The sequence below is a fragment of the Aulonocara stuartgranti genome, assembly GCF_965226115.1.
Source record: "Aulonocara stuartgranti genome assembly, chromosome: 7".
Classification (NCBI taxonomy): Eukaryota; Metazoa; Chordata; class Actinopteri; order Cichliformes; family Cichlidae; genus Aulonocara; species Aulonocara stuartgranti.
The window spans coordinates 32,911,088-32,930,638 of record NC_138945.1 but is presented as its reverse complement, the minus strand read 5'-3'; the positions used below and the strand labels follow the sequence as shown (position 1 = coordinate 32,930,638).

The following is a 19,551-nucleotide window of genomic DNA, read 5'->3' as shown; positions in this document are numbered from 1 at the left end:
TTTCTTTACAGACTCTTTGATCTCTGACTTATCTGATGATTTAAGACGTCTCCATGATGAAAATGATTAAAAACATAGTGCTTCTTGTCCTCTTTTGTTTTTGTTTGATTGTTTTGCGTTTTTGTTTTTTTTTTGTTTTTTTTTTGGGGGGGGGGGGGGGGGTTGTCTGTTTAATTCTTGTTGTCTTGTTTTTCTTGTTGTCTTGTTTTTCTTGTAGTATTTAGGAATTATACGGTTGGCAGCAGGACGAGTTGAGATAACTGAATATAATTTATTTTTAGAAGATATTGATGTTTTAACAATTGGAATTCAGCCTGTGATGAATAGTGGTAGATTGATCCAATGCTCAAGGTCATCATTTATTATTTTAAGTAGTGGAGTGAAACTGAGTCCAACCAGCATTGACAGCCAAAGGAAGGCATTGATGCCTGAGTATGTGATGTGACCTGTGCATTATGGGATTGGTAGTGTATTGTCTGCTACATTCCAACTGTGACTGTATAGGAGGAGAGAAGATTTATTTCAGTAAATTGAGTAATCAGAGATTTTTTTTGGGGGGGGGGGGGGATTCAGAAAGCTCTATCGTCTAATGCACTACCTTATGATGTTTATTTAATGTTTGCATTCCTTTGATGCAAGTGTTCTGAATGTTTTAAGATCTGGGATACACGCAAGGCTTGCAGGTGACATCCAAGGGCCCACAGACCATCCGTAAGGCAGAGGGAGAGAGTGTGACCTTGGGATGCAGCTACAAACCAAGCCCTCGTGACACTGGGGAACTTGACATTGAATGGTCTGTGATCAGTCCAGACACCACACAGAAAGATCAAATGGTAAGAAGTAATGTGAGATCGACCCAGACAATGCTATCTATAAAATGCATACAGGATGAATTTATTAAATTGCAGTATTCAGAAGTTTAGTTATTTTATGCCATTTCAAATGTTTGGAAACATTTGGTAATATTTTGGGTCTATGTACCAGTTATTTTTGAGAATATGTTCTTTGGGACAGATTGTTCCAGTTAAAAAAATCTACAGTTAAATAGTTCCACTGTTTGCTTATTATTCGTTAACTCTTTCAGATTTTATTCTTTCATGTTAAAGTTGAGTCATGCCTATATTTTCGCATGTCAATCTGACCGGCTGTAGCACTCAATAAAAAAGACTGGCATGCCCTTCACTGAAGCGCATTGAATGTTGTCTCCATTTTCCCATTAAATTATTAGTAAGTCACAAATGCATTTCCAATAATAGCATCTGAAATTGTTAGCAAATGATTTGAACACGAAGGTCCATGAAATGAAAGAGTTCAACATCTCTCACCATACTCAAACAAAGGTTCTGAATACAGCTAAGCGAGCTTATTAATGTTGCTGTTCCTGTTACTCATCACCACAGCAGATCATCTGTTTGAATCTCTTCCTGCCCTCTACAACCTTACCAGCCACTTGCAAATCTTCTCTCACCACACCCATAAACCTCCTCTTTGGCCTTTTTCCTTTTCCTGTCACATGACAGCTCCCTCTTCAACATGCTTATCCTCTTCACATTTCCAAACCAGCTCAATCTTGCCTCTCTTACTCCGTCCCGCATCTGTCAATCTCACCTGAGCTGTTGCTCTGATATACTTGCTCTTAATCCTGCTTATCATTTTGAGCCCCAATGCAAATCTTTGCAATCTTTAACTCGGCTGTCACCATCTCTGATCCACATAGGAGAGCTGTGTTAACTACCATCTTGTACACCATCCCTTTTGGTAGCCTTTTGTCATTAATCACTCTATTCACCACAAACTGCATGCACCCCTAATTAGGTGTCAAAAAAACCACTTCGCAAAACAATCCCTAAATCTTTTAATCTATTCGGATTTCACATCGTCTTTTTCTATTCTAAATCTCATGTGGTGCACAGTCTAAACTAATGTTCGTTCAAGGAGACTGGAGAGTTGATGAACTCTCACTACCTTTTAATTTCACAGGAATTAGTTGTTTATCCCATTTGCCTTTTAAATTAAACAAGTCATTAGTGTTTAAGACTCGGGAGAACGTTTTTTTCCCCCCTTTCATCTCTCCCTATGCAAAGTCGATGCAACGATTGACTAGATCTACTATGTATAATGTACCAATATTAAACACATTGTAAAATTGTGGTCTAAGTCAAAATTGAATGTGATATATTGTAGTTTAACGTATAAAGTAGTAGAGGCTTTGCTCCTAATTGTAAACTAGTAGACCTATTTATGCACATTTCCAGCTTCATGTCTTTATTCTTGTTCTTTACTAGGGGGTGGTTTTTGCATAATTCACAGTTCAAAATAATCATCATTTATCCTCTTCTGGGCTTTGGTACTGATTTTAGTTCTGTCTAAAAAAAGCAGTTTTAGTTTCTGTCTCTTTGAGCCCATTCTTCCTTTTTGCCAGCTTTCTTCTGACTGCCTGACAAAGGTTTGAACAGCTGGCAGATGGAGCTGGATCTAGAACTGTGACTGAAATGATGGATATCTTTTTTGACTGACATCATACATAGCCAAGAGTAGAAAAAATGTGGAGCACATATTGCATGACTTTTGTGTGTGTGTCTTATAGAGGGTACTTTTACTCAGTGACCTCATCACTTTTGCCATGTTTAGTGAAAAAAAAGGAAACATCTGAAAATAAGGAACAAACAATAGGTCCTCTGTAAAGAACTTACAACCAGCTAATGAGCACACAACTCTAATATCTGACCAAAAAGTGTATATAGATATGTTCATGTGTGATCAAGCAATTTTTCATTTACAAGTCTTGCAAATGGGAAAAATCCTGTCATCCATATAAAACCAAAACCTGAAAGCATTAATTTTGAGTTGTTTCTCTTTTTGATGATGTGCAGATACACTACACTTGGTTCTTGGTTAAATGAGGGAAAAAAAATCTAACTGCATTTCCATTTCTTACTAACTAGTTATTATGCCTTTTGGTGCTTGGCAGGTTTTTTGTTGTTTTTTTTTGCTGCTCCCTGCTGTTGCTGGAAATGAGACTGATGAGTGTTGTGAAACTGAGCCACAGTAAACGTGCTTTAAAAGTAAAACACTGAACTAAAAGAGATTTTTAGAGACCCTCTGAGGCCCAGATTTGGTGGTAATTCAACCAACCACTCATGGTACATTTAATTTAAGAAGACTGCATGTAACATTAACACCATTTCAGTCAATTGCTGAATTACGCTTATATTTGTCTTTATTTTTTCCATCAGCTTGTATCCTATACCAGTGGCACTAAGTACTTCTTTGGTAACCATGCATTTGAAAAAGAGCTCAGCTTTGCTGCTGGTGATCCCTCGATGGGTGACGCTTCACTGTCGATTGCTCTGCTGTCACCTGCTCACACCGCTACCTACCAATGTAAAGTGAAGAAAGCACCTGGAGTGGACATGCACAAGATGTCACTGGTGGTAATGGGTAAGACCAGGCTTTAGGTTGCGTCTCGCTGCATTATTTATGTCCATCACCTTTCCAAAATGCAGTGTTCTTGGTGTTTAGTACTTCAGGAGGCACCTTTTCTATTTAAGACTTGTCATGTCATAGTGTGATTGAGGATGGAGAATGCTAGTGATATGGTGCAACAGAGGCAGGTGATCCTCTGCGGTGACCCCCTAAAGGGAGCAACCAAAAGAAGTAGTAGTAAGAAAAAATTATTCATCTGATGACAAGTGAGTCCCTAAATTTGTGTTAAATGGGCCGATTTGATCTAGTGCTTCAACCATTTAGTCTGCAATAAAGTTTCCCTGCTTTGTTAGAACATGCATTTTACTCCTTTTTATAACGCATTACAAAACCGATCGCTTAGAACTCATCATTTTTTAGAGTCCAGTAATCAATTGCAGGATAGTGAATACTTGCATGATTGAATTACACAATCTGAAATGAAGGTTCACTTACTAGCTTTCTCTGGACATCAGTCTTCATCAGTAGATGGAGTTTGCTGCGAATAGGCCGGTGTGTTTGCAATTTTACAAATGGAAATGAATGAACTGAAGGAAGATGGCTTTGTCTAAAACTAATGACACTTCACTAAGAGCCATTTGTCAGTGTACTGAATCTTAAAGTTTGCCAGTTGGGAAAAGGAACTTACTTAGTCAATCTCATCTATTTTGAAGACTGAGCAGTAACTGCGGTGGAGGACAGTCACCTCGCTGCCAGACTTACAGTTGAGTATGGTATTAAATAATGTGTCTCATAATGGAGCAGGTAATTGATGCAGTCCAACTCCCTCAGAAGTCCTTTAGAACCTACATCCAAAAGTCTAAACTGAGAGTGTACACCGTATTGTACAACTGTAGTGATGAAACATTCTTCAAAAAATACAAGTTTGCAAGCAATCTCGCAGCTAGGTCTCGGGATAGGAAGGAAAAAAACATCATTATTGTTTTGCAGTAATGTTTCAATTTAATAAAACATTTTTTGGGTTTAAAATGACCTGAAGAACATAATCTATCCAACCTGGGACCAAATTACCCACCTATATCTACCACAGCCTGAGTTATTTCTCCAATATTTTCCAAGAAGCATTTAAGTGTTCTAAAATTCGAGATAACATCACCTCCCTCCTCAATGAAACATACACATTGTTAAATAAATATCCATACCACACTCTTATATGTCAGTAGATAACCCATAGCTATTTTCTTGCTGACAGCAACACAAGGCAGTCCTGAGAGCCAGCAATTCATTTTATAGATTAGACTCCTTGTGCGATCGTGTATAGCATAAGTCGTTTGAAAAAAAAATATCTGGAGAAATTGGGGGACAGATTTTTGTAAATCTTCTTTCACTATCTAAATTGTGCAAATGTGCAACATGCTCAGAGTATTGTGTAACATTTTCAGTCTCACCCTAATGGGTAGCAATTTCGACCCTCTCACATCTCTTCACAACAAGATGGCATTGGTGTCTAAATTGTTCAGCCTTGCCATCATTAGCCATCAAGCTTTAATTCCATAAGGATTTGAAACATTAATTTGTCTTGGAGATGTGCTTTTTTGGGGTGATCCATAGATTTTATAGCATATCTGAGTTGGAAAACAAAAACAAGAAAACCCTCTGTATTGTTTGTATATGTAGCAAAACTCAGTCAAAAAGGTTCCCCCTTTTTCATCCTAAAGCTATAAAGCTGTGCTGTTTTATTTCTTTTTCTTTTCCCTTTCCTTTGAAGGGGAAAGAATTAGAATGGAAATGGCAATGGAAAATTATCCATTTGTTGTATGATTTCAGCGAAGCCGTCTGTACCTAAGTGCTGGGTGGAGGGAGGGGAACTGATTGGCAATCCTGTGTCTCTGCACTGCGAGTCTGCAAAAGGCTCCACTCCTTTAAAATACACATGGAGGAGAGAAAGAGCTGGCTCGATCGCTGATGGAGCCGCACAGAGTAAGTGTGACCTCTGCTGATGTCACAATGATACTGCACATCAAAGAGAATACGTGCATGCTCGAGAGTCTATGTATGTGTATATGCGTGTGTTGGAGGTTTGGAGGGGTGGGGGGCGGGTGCCTTGGGACTGAGGCACTGTATCATTTGATGCTGTGTGAGCAAAAACTCAATGAAAATCATTTTCTTTGTGAGCGTCTATTATTTGCTAACTTTGTCACCTTTTTTCCAAAAAAAAATACATTTTTTTTCATTGATTGCTTACATGGCAAAAGTCCTGGGTGGCAATATTTGATAATAACATAAACCCTGAAGTTTTTAAAGCAAGACTATTATAATGGTAGCATTTTACCATGTTACTTGCATTTCTCCACATTAGTTCTCACTCTACAACTAGAAACATTTCCTTGTTCTTCCCAAACATATTTACTGCAAACTACATTGATCAGTGCCTTATATAAGCAGGGAACAACAAACACACTGCTTGCATGCATACGTAATGAATATCTGCTCCAAACCTCCATACTAATGAGCTTCATGTTTTTAGTTTTTTCATGTAGAGATGGCAGTTTGATCAATTTTCATTTGAGCGCCTTATAATGTACAGTATGTATACCCTGAATTAATCTATGCTTGTTGGCACGTGCTCATTTTCCCAGACAGTGTGACCGGAGAGCTGAAAATCAGCAACCACTCAGAGAGCTTTGCAGGGATCTACCTTTGTGAAGCAAACAATGCTGTTGGAGTAGAAAGCTGCACGCTGAACCTGAAAGCCAACAAACGTAAGAAAGCACGCTCACACAGACTGCTTGTGTTCACATGCATGACGGATGACGCACACATCAGATCATGAAAGACGTGGATGTTCGAGTTCATCCTCTTAAATCTCCTCTCTTTGTAGCTGTGCCAAAATCTCCTCTTTGCTGTGCTTTTCACACACTGTAACATTAGTGTGACGTTCCTTTTATGCTGTCTAACGATGATGGGAGAGGGACGCTTTCCGTGAGAAGAAAAACATTTATTCGCTGAAAGTTTTAGCCTTCTGTTTTTCATCGCTAACTTTTTCTGGTGTTAAATCACACAAGTGTAAAGTTATGATAATTCTGCTGCCAGCAGGTCTGCAGACCCTGTTGGCTTTCTACAATGCAGATGAAACAAAGCAAAAGCTATGTCAAAAAAAATATGTGGACTAATTAAATACAAGCAGAAACGCTAACCAATTTTAAGTGAGATGCCTTAAATGAGGGCAATCTATGTACAGTAATACATCTAAACAAGACAGATATGAGGGGTGTAGCAGAGCAGTCTCACAGGCAATGAATCTGTTGACAGTGAGTGCACCAGTGGGAAGTACAGTCTGTGTTACAGCCTGCCAGTACAGATGAGATCATCATTTAGTTTAAGACTCACACAACCATCTGCATCCGTTGGATCCATAGCACGAGTTTCTCTTTGGGCCTTGTGATCTTTGGAGCAGGCCCCAATGCATCTCGTCAGGTCCAGAGCCCCTTGAATAAGTGCTTAGATGTTAAGCTTCGAGCAGTGAATCATTCATAGTCATTCATTTTTATTCCAAGTGCAGGCTTCTGTCCTACACAAGAAGTGTCAACCCTTAGGCTCGTGGCCCTCAACCAAGGATTTGCAGCATAATTAGTGGCATATTATGGAATAAATGCAGGTAGAAACAGTATAAAACTAGCAGTTTTTAACTGCCAGGAAATATATTATTATACATTCATGCTTTTACATCCAAGTCTCAGGAAACCTACGTGTAGTTTTCATTGGACTATTGGCAATGGGGATATAATTTAAAGCACAACCGTGTTCTCCAGTAAACTTGAGATCAAAAATTTCCTGATCTGATAACAGCACTCAAAATCTGACAGGCATTGATGTCCCAGCATGATCTGACAATGTTTCAGTGTGCAATAATGAAACATCCATGATATGGCTTTGAGGTGTTTTGGGCCCATTGTCCTGCTGCAATATGAATCCTTCTCCACAAAGAGTGCCAACCACAGGCTGATGCATGCCACGTAGCATATCTCTATGAAAACTGGAGTGGTACTTCTTCTTGGTCAGGGTGAAAGTAAAATCATCCTACTATCATTCACTGTGAGCTTGATACACTGCAGTATCATTCTTTCCCCTGTTTGTCTCCTTTCACACACCTGTCTGCTAACACTACAAATCTCAAGCATCCACCATAAAATCCGGATATATTTCATCCCACACCAGGAGTTGTTTCTCCTCCTGAGAGGTGGACTGCTACTTAATGTATTGATCTTTGGATGGTGTGCTTACTTTCGGTGTGCCTGATCATGCTTTGAATACAACTGTTGCACTTTCTGCAAAGGATTCTTGAGTACCATGCACCGTCACCTTAGAAACCTTCCGCTTATCCATTATTTGCCACAGAGAGAGAGCCCTTCTGTGTTTAGAATAATAATTTGACTTGACTTTTTCTTAGCTATGCTAAAATACTGCTACAGTTAAACAGAGTCAGCAATATTCTGCTGGAAACCCAAGGGATTGCCATGTTTATAACAGGTGAGCGATGGCTGTAAGTTAATTTACTTGAAAAAGCTTCTCATGAGTATATCAAGTATATCAGCCAAGCACTTTGCATGTGTTAGTGTGTGAAAGGAGAGATGTGTTAGAAAGCATTTTGTAGAGCAGGAGTGATATGCAAGTTCAAACCATTTACTCAAGAAAATCAGAAATTCATAAACCATTTTCAAGTACAGACAGACACAGACAGAGTGAGGCCCATAAGTAATTGGATAACATCACAGTTTAGCCTCTGGTGTACAGAGGCACAGTTCAAATCAATCAAGATGTGACTGAACTGTAGACTTTCCGCTTGGAAAGGGGTTTAACAAAAATATGACAATTAACTGTTTAGGAATTACAGTTTTTATACTTTTATTTCTTTGGAACAAGATGTTAAAACAGAACTTCAGGATGAATAATTTAATGTTTTTCATACTTATTTTGCAGCTCCAAACAGAGCTGCTGTGATAGTTGGCACCATTGTTGGTTCCCTGCTCCTCATCTTTATCTTCCTGGTCTTTGTTGTGCTTCTGTACTGGAAGTTGAGCAGCAGACGTCGCTATGAGAAGGAATTTTCCAATGACATCAGGTACAGTGCAGATGCAGCAGTGCATTTTAAGATGATGATGATGGGCAGATAACTTACTTTCCTAAACTTCAGCTTCTATTAGTGCTGAATTTTACCGGCGTGCTGTGAACATTTGGATAGTACATTGTGTGATGTACGTTTTTTTTTTTTTTTAAATCAAAACCATGACACCAACGGCAGAGCTTTAACAGGCAGAGAGGCAATTAAACTGTAAGATATTAAACAACACACATCAAAGCCATTCAGATAAGAATAGAATATAAATCCCAGATATCAATTAAAACCAAACAAGAAACATGCAAATACAACAAAAGTATAGGGGGGGAAAATGACATGACACTCCATGTGGTAACATATCTCTTCTCCACCAGAGCTTTTTTTTTAAAAAAAAAAATGTTATGATTCTTTTTTTTGTAATTTAAGTGTTTATCGAAGTTATGCATAAAATAAAATGTACAGTATTTGATGGCTTCCTTTGTTCTAAGACTCATAGACAGTAGTCTGGATGACCGCCATCACTTCAAGTACTTTTCCTTCACGCAGATATGAAAACAAGAGAAAGAAAAGGAACAAACAGAACACAACACACAAACAAAGAAACATGTGTACAGATAGATACAGTTTGTAACTATATACATCCAGAGACATGGCAATTGAAAAGCCAACACACTCAGTAGCAGATGGTGACATAGCATTAGTACATGTTATTATAGAAAACAAACAAAATAAACAAACATTTAAACAACCATTCCTTCAATGATGAATATCAGCGATATCAGGCCTTATAGAACTCATATATAGCGGAGCCATTTTCCCCAGTGTTTTACAAATTTCTCATACTCAAAATTCACTAAAAAAGCAATCTTTTCCATCTTATAAATCTCAAAAGTTACATCAAAGTTACATCAGTCCAGCTATTTAATGTTGCTGGATCCTGTGTTAGCCACCTTTTGGTCAGTGCCTTTTTACTTGCAGCTAGCAGCACACCAAGTAAGTATTTATCTATACCCTTTATATCTGAGGGTACATACCCTAAAAATATGGAGTTGAAATCAAAGGGTAAATATGTACTAAATATGTTTTGCATCACTTTATGGACTTCTCTCCAGTAGTTCTTAATATTCTTACAATCCCAAAATATATGATAGTGGTGTGCTGTTTCGTAGCCACAGTTTCTCCAACATTCACAACTTCCATCATCATAATTCCTTCCACATATGTGATTTTGTACTTTTCCAATATAAAGAACAAATGTTTTGGCATTCCTCTTCTGTAATTGCCAGACCTCCATCTTTCTTCTATCTTTCCTTTATATACTTTGTTGAATAATTGCTGAGATCATGAAGACTTTTGTATATTTGTGAGATTACACCTTTCTTAATATCGGACTTATAAGCATTTACAAAGAGTTGGATAAATGCCCTCGCTGGCTATTTGGTTTTTAATGTTTCGAGTATAGAACTTTCTTAACTGTAAGTATCTATAGTGATCTTGGTTTTCTAAATGAAACGTTTGCTTTAAAGTTTGGAAACTCATAATTTCATCTTCCTTTACAATATCACATATCGATGTAATTCCTTTATCTATCCAGTTTTTAAAACTAGGGTCTATTTGATTTGGTGTGAATTCCGAATCATATGCACACCATTTTAATATTTTTATATCCTTCTCCAGCTTATTTTCCTTTACCACCATTTTCCAAACCCCTAGTGTGGCCTTTACCCAAGGATTTCTTATTTTGGAAATGGAGTCCTGTAGATTTCTATCTGCTAGAACTGCCTGCATATGCATATTGGTTATTGTTTTGCATTCAATTTCCTTCCATGCCGCTACATATGAGGGATCGCACCAGTGCAACACTGCCCTGATCATTGCTGAAGTATAGTATTTTTTTAAACATGGTAGGCCCCAGCCGCCGTACTCTTTGGGCAGTTGCAATGTTTTGTATCGTATTCTGGGTCATTTCCCTTGTCATATAAATCTAGAGATCGTTTTATCCCATTCAATAGAATCTTTTTGATTGATCTGGAGTGGGAGGGTCTGAAACAAATATAAACATCTTGGTAAAACATTAATTTTGATGGTTTCTATTCTAGAGCTTATGCTCAGACATGGGATATGATTCCATTTTGTAAGGTCGTCTTTGACTCTTTGATATAAATGGTTGTAATTTTTGTCATATAGTTTTTTTTTTGTATCTTTAGTGTTACCTTCAGGTATTTAATTGAGTCTGTGTTTCATTTCAGTGGATGTGCTTGTTTGAGCTTTTCAGATGGACTATAATTGTAGGGAAGGGCCTCAGTTTTACTTAGATTCAATTTATATCCTGTTATTCGGCCAGTGTTTTTAAGACAGTTCATTACCTCCAGCAGAGACTCCTCAGGTGTTTTTAGGAATAAGAGAACATCATCGGCATAGCATGCTACTTTATGTTCCACCTCATTTATTGTAACACCCACGATTTTTCTGTTTTGCCTTATATATTGGGCTAGTGGCTCCAGAAATATAGCAAAGAGAAGAGGAGACCAGGCACAGCCTTGTCTCACTCCCCTCTCCAATGTTAGAGGTTGACCATTAATCCTAAACCTTGCAGTCGGGTTATCATACAATGCAAAATGTTATGATTCAATTCCTGTTCTCCACATTCATCACTACAATGCCGATTTTTTTCTTCCAACACCTTAAATTAAGGTGTACACATGCTGACCTTATAACTTTTAAAACATACAGAACGGCAGGGGATACCACAAGTGTCTGGAGCAGTTTCTCAGATCTGTCTTTGAAATATCCTCCACGCTACACCATTAAATTTTTATTTATTTTTTTAAATAGCAAACTTTAATGCTCAATCTTTTGCAATTTTGTATTTGTGATTTAGTAGCTTAGGGGACTACATATTCAATTGTGTTCTGCAGCCTTTTGTGATTATAATTTAGAGAGCTTTAATTTTGGAAGGAATGTCAGACTTCCTATTTGATATAGAGAAAGCCTGACAAAGTGCAAGGTAATGTGATTTAAAAGTACTGTTTTACTACTAAAATAAAAACAGAGAAACATGTGGAACATGGTTGCATTTTTCAAGCAAAAGCTTTTAAAATAATATTCTTTGCTTTATGGAGGATCAGTACATAAGATCACCGACTTCTGCACCCTAATTATAGCTTAGGGTAAAGACTAGAAACAAAAATTTTATTCCATTGATTGCCTTTTTTTTGTGGCAGATCATAAATGGATAGCTATTGAAAGAAAAAAAATGTTATAGCAGTGAGTACTGGTGTATATAATGTTTAAATCCCCAGTACGCCAAACACAATTTGTCTGTAAGCACACAGATATTTTACTGAGTGAGAGAAAAATCAGGCACAGTCCACTAGATGTGGTGTGACAGCTTCTTTTCTGTTCTTATATTTGAGACAGGTGGCCCAGCTTGCGCCCAGCTTTGCGAATGCCAGTTTTAAGGGGAATTTTGGTAGATGTGAATTCTTTCTAACACAAAAGGATGTATTTTAGCCCAAAGTCTGATCAAGGTTTATGTAAACATGTGTTATTTTAGATATCACCACTGTTAGAGGTTATATTTTGTAGGTAATATACAATCCAAAGAATTGCATTAAGGTTTGGACAGTCAAAACACAAAAATTGTCTTCAGCAAATCCCAAGGTCTCCAGTGGGGGTAAGATCCAGACTCCATGGTGGTAAAATCCATGTATGAAAATAATGCTTTCTGAATCACTCATTCACAATTTCACCTCAGCGAATCCAAATTCGGGGGGGGTAAAACAAACCACAACTTGACGTAGAACTGTTTTCATTGGGTGACAGTCGTGCGTTTGGCCCATTTCTGCACAACCTGCTGGATTTGTTTACTTTTTTGCTTTTATCTTACCTGATAGCCTAAAGGCTTTCGGGTAGAAAGCCCCGAAGGCTAACTTCCCCCGCTATTAGCGTCAGTCAATCCTACCTCCAAATACATCATTTCACTGGCTTGAAAAGATTTTGTAAAACTTTGCCATCCTCTGTAACTCTCTGCAGATTTCAAAAGCAGAGGATGTTCAAAGTGCATAATGTAAGGCAGTATTAAACACTGGCATGTAAACCATCTAAAAGCACTTTTAAAGAAAAGCAAATTATTTAAAGAAAAATAAAATGTGTCCCACAAATATTGAAATAAATATGCAGAGAATGGAGTTCAATACATCCATCCATTTTTTGCTTATCCATTCAGTGTCATTCATACTCCTGTTTAGAATCATCTAACCCTATTGACTGCATGTATTTAGATAGTGGGAAGAAGCCTGAGTACTCAGAGAGAGCCAGTGCAGATACAGGAAAAAATGTGAACTCCACACAGAAAGGCCTCAGCCAGATGGTGGATTCAAACCCAGAACCTTATTGCTGTGAGGCAACAGCCTGGAAAATGCTTGCTAAGATTTTTCTCAGCATATTGTCCAATATATTGAAGGATACGCTAATTTCCCTGTCTACAACATTTTAGTGGGATTCAAATCTGGACTTAAACCCGGCCATTCCATAACCCTCCATTCCTTCTTTCTAAGACCTTCCTTGGTGGACTTGTTAGCCTGTTTTGGATCATTATCCTAAGGTCCAGCTCCAGCTTTTGGACAGATGGCCTCACATCATCTTTAAACAGTCTTTGATGATGCAGAATTCATGGCTAAATCAATGACTGCAAGCTGTCTGTTCCCTGAGGCAACAGAACAACTCCAAATCATAACAGCAACATGCTTCACAGTTTGTACAAAGTCCCTTTCCAGAAAAGCTGCCTTTGGTCTGCGTCAAACATGTCTGCTGTTTAAAATACTTTGGAGCTATTTTTAAATCCCATGAAAGACTCACAGGCATCAACAATGTCTTTACGCAAGGCCTTAGAGAGCTCTTCAGATCTTGGCACGATGACACCATATACCTCAGCAGCAGAGAGAACACCATGCCCTTGATGTCAGAGGTTTAAATAAGACAGGTAACTCTCTTCTAACGCGTTTACATTTCAAATACATCAACCATGCACAGGATGTATGTATTTTTTCACATTATTACCTATGTAATTCCTGTTACATTTTCTTGGGGTTTTTTTTTTGTACTTTGGCAGGAATGTTCAAAAAAGGCTTTGATGTCACTTCTGGTAGGCCAGACCATACAGTTTTCAACAGTATGGTTGGAAATGGGGGCAAGTTTTGAAAGTTTTAATCCAAATCTTGTTTGTTGTCGCTACCTCTAATTTTCCCATTAATTACATTTTTTAACCTACAGTAGACCTCTGCAAATTGCGAATCCTCTCGTTTTTTAGCCTTTTTTTGTGAAAATATTTTCATGGTTTAAAAATCCACATGTGAGAAAATCCAATTTGTTCATTTCTGGGTCATTATTTTTAGTGGAGTTTTCTCCCCTGCCCCTGGAACAGTGAAAACTGTGTAACTAGTTAAAAAGGGCATGTGGGACACCAAGCGCAGTGCTACTCTAGGGGCAACGTTCTGCAGATGACCTCATGTTCTGACATCTCTGAAAGGATTTCTCCTGTTGCAAATAAACATTGTCTCACCAAAAAGACAAAAAAAAAGAAAGAAAGAAAGAAATGTTGGAGTTGTGGTTCATATGCAGTTGAAAACAGCCCACATGCTTTCAAAGTAGACATTGAAACGAGTGCAGTGTCAGTGTGGGAGGACAGTGTTGTGCACAGGAGACAGAAGCACTTCAAGCCACAATACTTATACACGGTTTTCCATATCTGTGACATACTGAGGTTCAACACGTTTCACATGAACAAGTCATCAGAGAGAAATGCTAATAGATGGAAAATGGCAAAGCTCTAATAACTTGAGTGATGACAACTATAGTTAATGTCAAATCCACTGGGTACTTGAGTTTTCTGGATAAAAAGTAAAGAAAGCAGCTTGAAAAGTTCAGATTAGTCACAGGGAGAATCATATCAATTAAAATAGTGACTCAGCTCTCCATCATGGCCAAAACATGGGAGATGTAGCATTTCACACTGAATCAAAGCACTGGGAGCACTGCTGCTGGACAGATACTTATGACTACAGTGATCCTATAACTGAGGATGAAATTGGTAGATTGAACAGTGTGACTTAAACTTGAAAGCAACAGTTGCTTATTTAGACATCAAGCAAATATCACGCAAAACCGTCATGCATTTGGAGTCAATCTACCTGACAAAAATACACGTCAACCTATTTATCGGCCTGCAGGGGGCTGAAGCCTGTCCAAGTTGACTCATTTGATCCAGGCTTAACATAAATAATCCTAGATGAAATAATCCAGGCTTCAGTGTGTAAAGCAGTGTTACATTAATTACAGCAGCTATAAAGAAGTCATTTTAAAAAGAAACAAACCCTTTGTATAAAGATTTTTTTTTTAAAACATCAAAAAATATTATAATTATACATTATTATGCAGGAAGAATGAAAATGAATAGAAGCACAGAAGAAAACAATAGGTATGAATCCATTAATAACTTGCAGCTAATTCTGTATGCAGGTTAACAGTTTTCAAATCAGCCTTTATATAAATTATGAGCGAAATGGTTTCACTAGTAGAATAAAGTAGGTGTGGGAATACCTTGGAAATAAGATACTAATTAGAGTTTAATTAAACTAGTACACATTCAGGTCAGGGCAGTTTTTTTTCCCCTCATAGGATGCTACACCCAACACACCCAAGAGCCAAACTTGCCCAATTTTTCCATTTCTGCTAAACCAGGATAAGTTTATTCCCTTTACCGACAAAAACATGAGTCCTTGGCTGGCACAGGAGAGAAGAAAATTCCGAATTCGATAGGTGTAGGATGTTTTCTTTGACAGAAAAGCAGATTCCAGCTGGTATTTCAAAGTTACATAAATGCAGAATGCAAAGTAGCTAAGCTTGGAAGCTGGCAGTGTTGACGAGGAGAGATTGTATGCTTCTGTATGCTGTTGTCAGTGTTTGCTGGTTGAAACCACCACCAGAGTGAATGTTATGCTTTAGTAGAAGAGGAGAAAGTTAAAGCAAGGTCTGCTGTGAAAGTAGGGACCCCTGGGAAGAGCCTCCAAACAGGCAAAAACAACAAAGATCTCTGCTTTTACCTACAGGGAAACATTATTTTGCTCGGTAAATAGTGTATGTCCAGTGTGTGTGTGTGTGTGTGTGTGTGTGTGTGTGTGTGTGTGTGTGTGTGTGTGTGTGTGTAACAAATATATAGAAGGCAACTAAAAAATAAGACTGCTATTTTTCATAAATACCACAATGTGTTTAAAGTGGGCTGTACTAAAACACTTTACATTTTTATCCCATTATTTCTTCCAAAATGTTTTCATTCCTTTTATTTTTGATGAATGCAGAGATATAACTGTTCATATCCTTCACAATAAGCATAACCCAAACCACTGACAGTAATGTAGGTTACATTACTACTTTAGCCACTAACCTTATAAGCCTAAACAAATGTTGAGGAGATTAAAAAGCTAGTATTTGCAGCATTGCCTCTTATATATTTTAACGCTGATATTTCAAACTGAAACAACACACTGAGCTTGCCAGTGTTTCCAAATAGAAATAAATCAATTTAGGATCCCAGCACAAAAACTGTTCAGTAATAATGCTAACAGCCCTCCTTTCCAGAGCACTGCATTTGCTAAATCCAATGGCAATATTATTGTTCTGTTCTGATAAGAGAGGAGCCTTCATGTGCAGTGTTTTGTTCTTTGTAGCTGCTGCTACACTGGAGCTGGTTAATCTATGGCTCGATGTGCTTGCTCTTGTAAAACTACTGACATACTAAACATATTGGAATATGACAATTCTGATATGTTAAAAGCCTTCAAGGTTAAATACAAAAGCTGTAGAACATTCCAACATAGACATCTATAGTTTTTCGTTCCATGTTGGTTTTTGAGCTATGATATGCAGACTGCTCCAAAGTCTACACTTGCTGTTCTATCCATCTGTTTTGAAAGTACAGCCAGACCAACAACTTGTGTTGATTTGTTTTGGGCCAGCAAAAAAGCCAGTATTTAATGATTCTAGTGGAGTATTGGTTTGGACTTTATTATTGTTCACAGGTGGTCCTTTCTGAAGGAAATAATGTCTGAAAGTTCATTTGATGCAGTGGCTTTCTCCTTTGAACGTAAAGTTAGTGAGAATTTGGTTGGATGGGGGCATATTCGCCCAAATAATAAGCTTATCCTGAAAATAAAGCTAGATTCATACTATGAAAGCTTAGCAGTTAAAGTGGATCTACAATCCATGCATCCATTCATTCTCTGCCAATTCTCTAATTCAGTGTTGCAGGAGGGCTGGAGCCTATATCAGCTGCCGCTGGGTAAGAAGCAAGGCAAGGCAAGGCAAGGCAAGTTTATTTGTATAGCACAATTTAACAACAAGGAGATTCAAAGTGCTTTACAGAGACATTAGAAACAAGAACAAATAAAAAGCATGATTTAAAATTGATTAAAACAAGCAAATAAACTAACTAACTAATTAACAAACAAACAAACAACAGTATATAAAATCAAAACAGATAAAATCAGAACAGTAGATAAAATCAGTAGTTAAATGTAAGTTTTGAAATTTAAGCTTAAAGTGTGGATTTGGTGCTTTATTCAAATGCAGCTGAGAACAGGTGAGTCTTCAACCTGGATTTAAATAAACTGAGTGTTTCAGCTGATCTGAGGCTTTCTGGGAGTTTGTTCCAGATATAAGGAGCATAAAAGCTGAATGCAGCTTCTCCGTGTCTGGTTCTGACTCTGGGAACTGATAAAAGACCGGATCCAGATGACCTGAGGGATCTGGATGGTTCATACTGGGTCAGGAGGTCATTGATGTATTTTGGTCCTAAACCATTCAGAGCTTTATAGGCCAGCATCAGAACTTTAAAGTCTATCCTCTGACGGACAGGCAGCCAGTGTAAGGACCTCAGAGCTGGACTGATGTGGTCCACTTTTTTGGTCTTAGTGAGGACTCGAGCAGCAGAGTTCTGAATGAGCTGTAGTTGTCTGACTGATTTTTTAGGTAGACCTGTAAAGATGCTGTTACAGTAATCAAGCCTACTAAAGATGAATGCATGGACTAGTTTTTCCAGGTCCTGTTGAGACATCAGATCTTTTATCCTTGATATATTCTTGAGGTGATAGTAAGCTGACTTTGTTATTGTCTTAATGTGTTTTTCTAAGTTTAGGTCTGCATCCATCACTACACCCAAATTTCTCGCCTGGTTTGTGGTTTTTAGATGTATAGATTGAAGTTCTCTGGTGACCTGTAATCGTTTTTCTTTGGCGCCAAAGACTATTACCTCAGTTTTGTTTTTGTTTAGCTGGAGAAAATTGTGGCACAACCAGTCATTGATTTCCTCAATGCATTTACCAAGAGCCTGTACAGGGCCTCGGTCTCCTGGTGACATTGTGATATATATTTGTGTGTCATCTGCATAGCTGTGATAGTTTATTTTGTTGTTGTTTATAATCTGTGCCAGTGGGAGCATGTAGATGTTAAACAGAAGGGGTCCCAAGATGGAACCTTGGGGAACTCCACATGTGATACTTGTCTGCTCAGATGTGAAGTTACCTATTGATACAAAGTATTTCCTGTTTTCTACGTATGTTTTGAACCAGTTTAGTACAGTTCCTGAAAGACCTGTCCAGTTCTCCAGTCGTTTGAGTAATATGTTGTGGTCAACTGTATCAAATGCTGCACTGAGATCCAGTAAAACTAAGACTGACATTTTTCCACTGTCTGTGTTCAGACATATGTCATTAAACACTTTGGTCAGAGCAGTTTCAGTGCTGTGGTTCTGTCTAAAACCTGACTGGAAGGCATCGTAGCAATTATTCTGTTTTAAGAAGTAACTGAGCTGTTGAGAAACTGCTTTTTCAATGATCTTACTTAAAAACGGGAGATTTGAGATCGGCCTGTAGTTGTTCATTTGTGTCTTGTCAAGATTGTCCTTTTTCAGTATAGGTTTGATTACAGCAGTTTTTAGTGATTCTGGAAACACACCTGATAATAAAGAAAAGTTGACGATCTGTAACAGGTCTGACTCTAAAGTCTTTGAGACCTTTTTGAAAAAACTTGTTGGCAGGACATCTAAACAGCAGGAGGAGGAGTTCAGTTGACCTAAGATGTCCTCCAGGGGACAAGCAGGGGAAAGGCACTCTGAAGTCAGAGTACCCAGAGAGAACCTCCCCTATACAGCCAGAAAATATTTTACAAACAGTATTTTTTGTAAAAGCCAGATTGCTTATTTGTTGCCAGTTAGAGGACTCTTATAACTCTCTTCTGTTTTGGACTAATTACAGTAACAAACCAAACATGTTAAACTGTAACTTCAAATAGATTTTAGTATTTCAGTTCAAATAATCACCCGTTTTTGCCCAGCTTCTGCATTTACTGTCTGTAGAGATGCTCCTTTAACTCCCTCTATTCCACTTTTATGTCAAACAGGGAGGACGCGCCACCTCCTGACAGCCGCCCCGTCAGCCGTCACACAAGCCAGAGCGCCAGTCAGCTCCCACAGGTCACTTACTGCCCGGTTGATGGCACTGAGGTGATGTCGTTGAATGAGGGACTCAGCCACACTCCTTCCAGCACCAGCCATGGACACAGGCCGGTCAAACACACACCAGCAGAGTATAACAGCAAATATGGATATGCAGTGTGACACTCAGAGCGAGCTCAATTAAAGAGAAGTTTCAGGACAGTTTGAAAACTTGAAACTGAAAATGTGCAATAGTGGCAGTCCTGCCGAGACTTTAATTAACTAAATTCAAAGCTATGCACTGTGAGCAGTCTATGATAACATTGTTCAATGTGATTGCTTTAAGATAATCTTAGTAAAAGGAAGTTCTGTTATTTGATTGGCTTGGATATATTAGATTGTATCCTTCAACATTTAGGTGGATGTCTATAAAGCAGATCATCAAAATATGTAGCTATAAAAAAGCATTAATTCAAGAAATTCACTCTACTGTGGAATTTGGAGATTGACGTTTGGG

At 38.1% G+C, this 19,551-nt stretch overlaps 2 protein-coding genes across 3 annotated transcripts in view; one reads left to right on the top strand and one right to left on the bottom strand.

Annotated features, from left to right (window-relative positions):
• vsig8a (V-set and immunoglobulin domain containing 8a) overlaps positions 1-19,522 on the top strand; it is an 89,083-nt gene extending 69,561 nt beyond the window's left edge. The window contains exons 2-7 of the mRNA XM_082538891.1: positions 658-833; positions 3,237-3,441; positions 5,254-5,406; positions 6,066-6,188; positions 8,407-8,548; positions 19,001-19,522. Coding sequence (XP_082395017.1) covers positions 658-833; positions 3,237-3,441; positions 5,254-5,406; positions 6,066-6,188; positions 8,407-8,548; positions 19,001-19,217 — 1,016 coding nt within the window. The 3' untranslated portion in view covers positions 19,218-19,522. The remainder of the gene's footprint in view (positions 1-657; positions 834-3,236; positions 3,442-5,253; positions 5,407-6,065; positions 6,189-8,406; positions 8,549-19,000) is intronic.
• The window catches only part of LOC309709922 (uncharacterized protein), a 322,961-nt gene that overhangs the window by 117,239 nt on the left and 186,171 nt on the right, over positions 1-19,551 (bottom strand). The gene's annotated exons all lie outside the window — the stretch shown is intronic.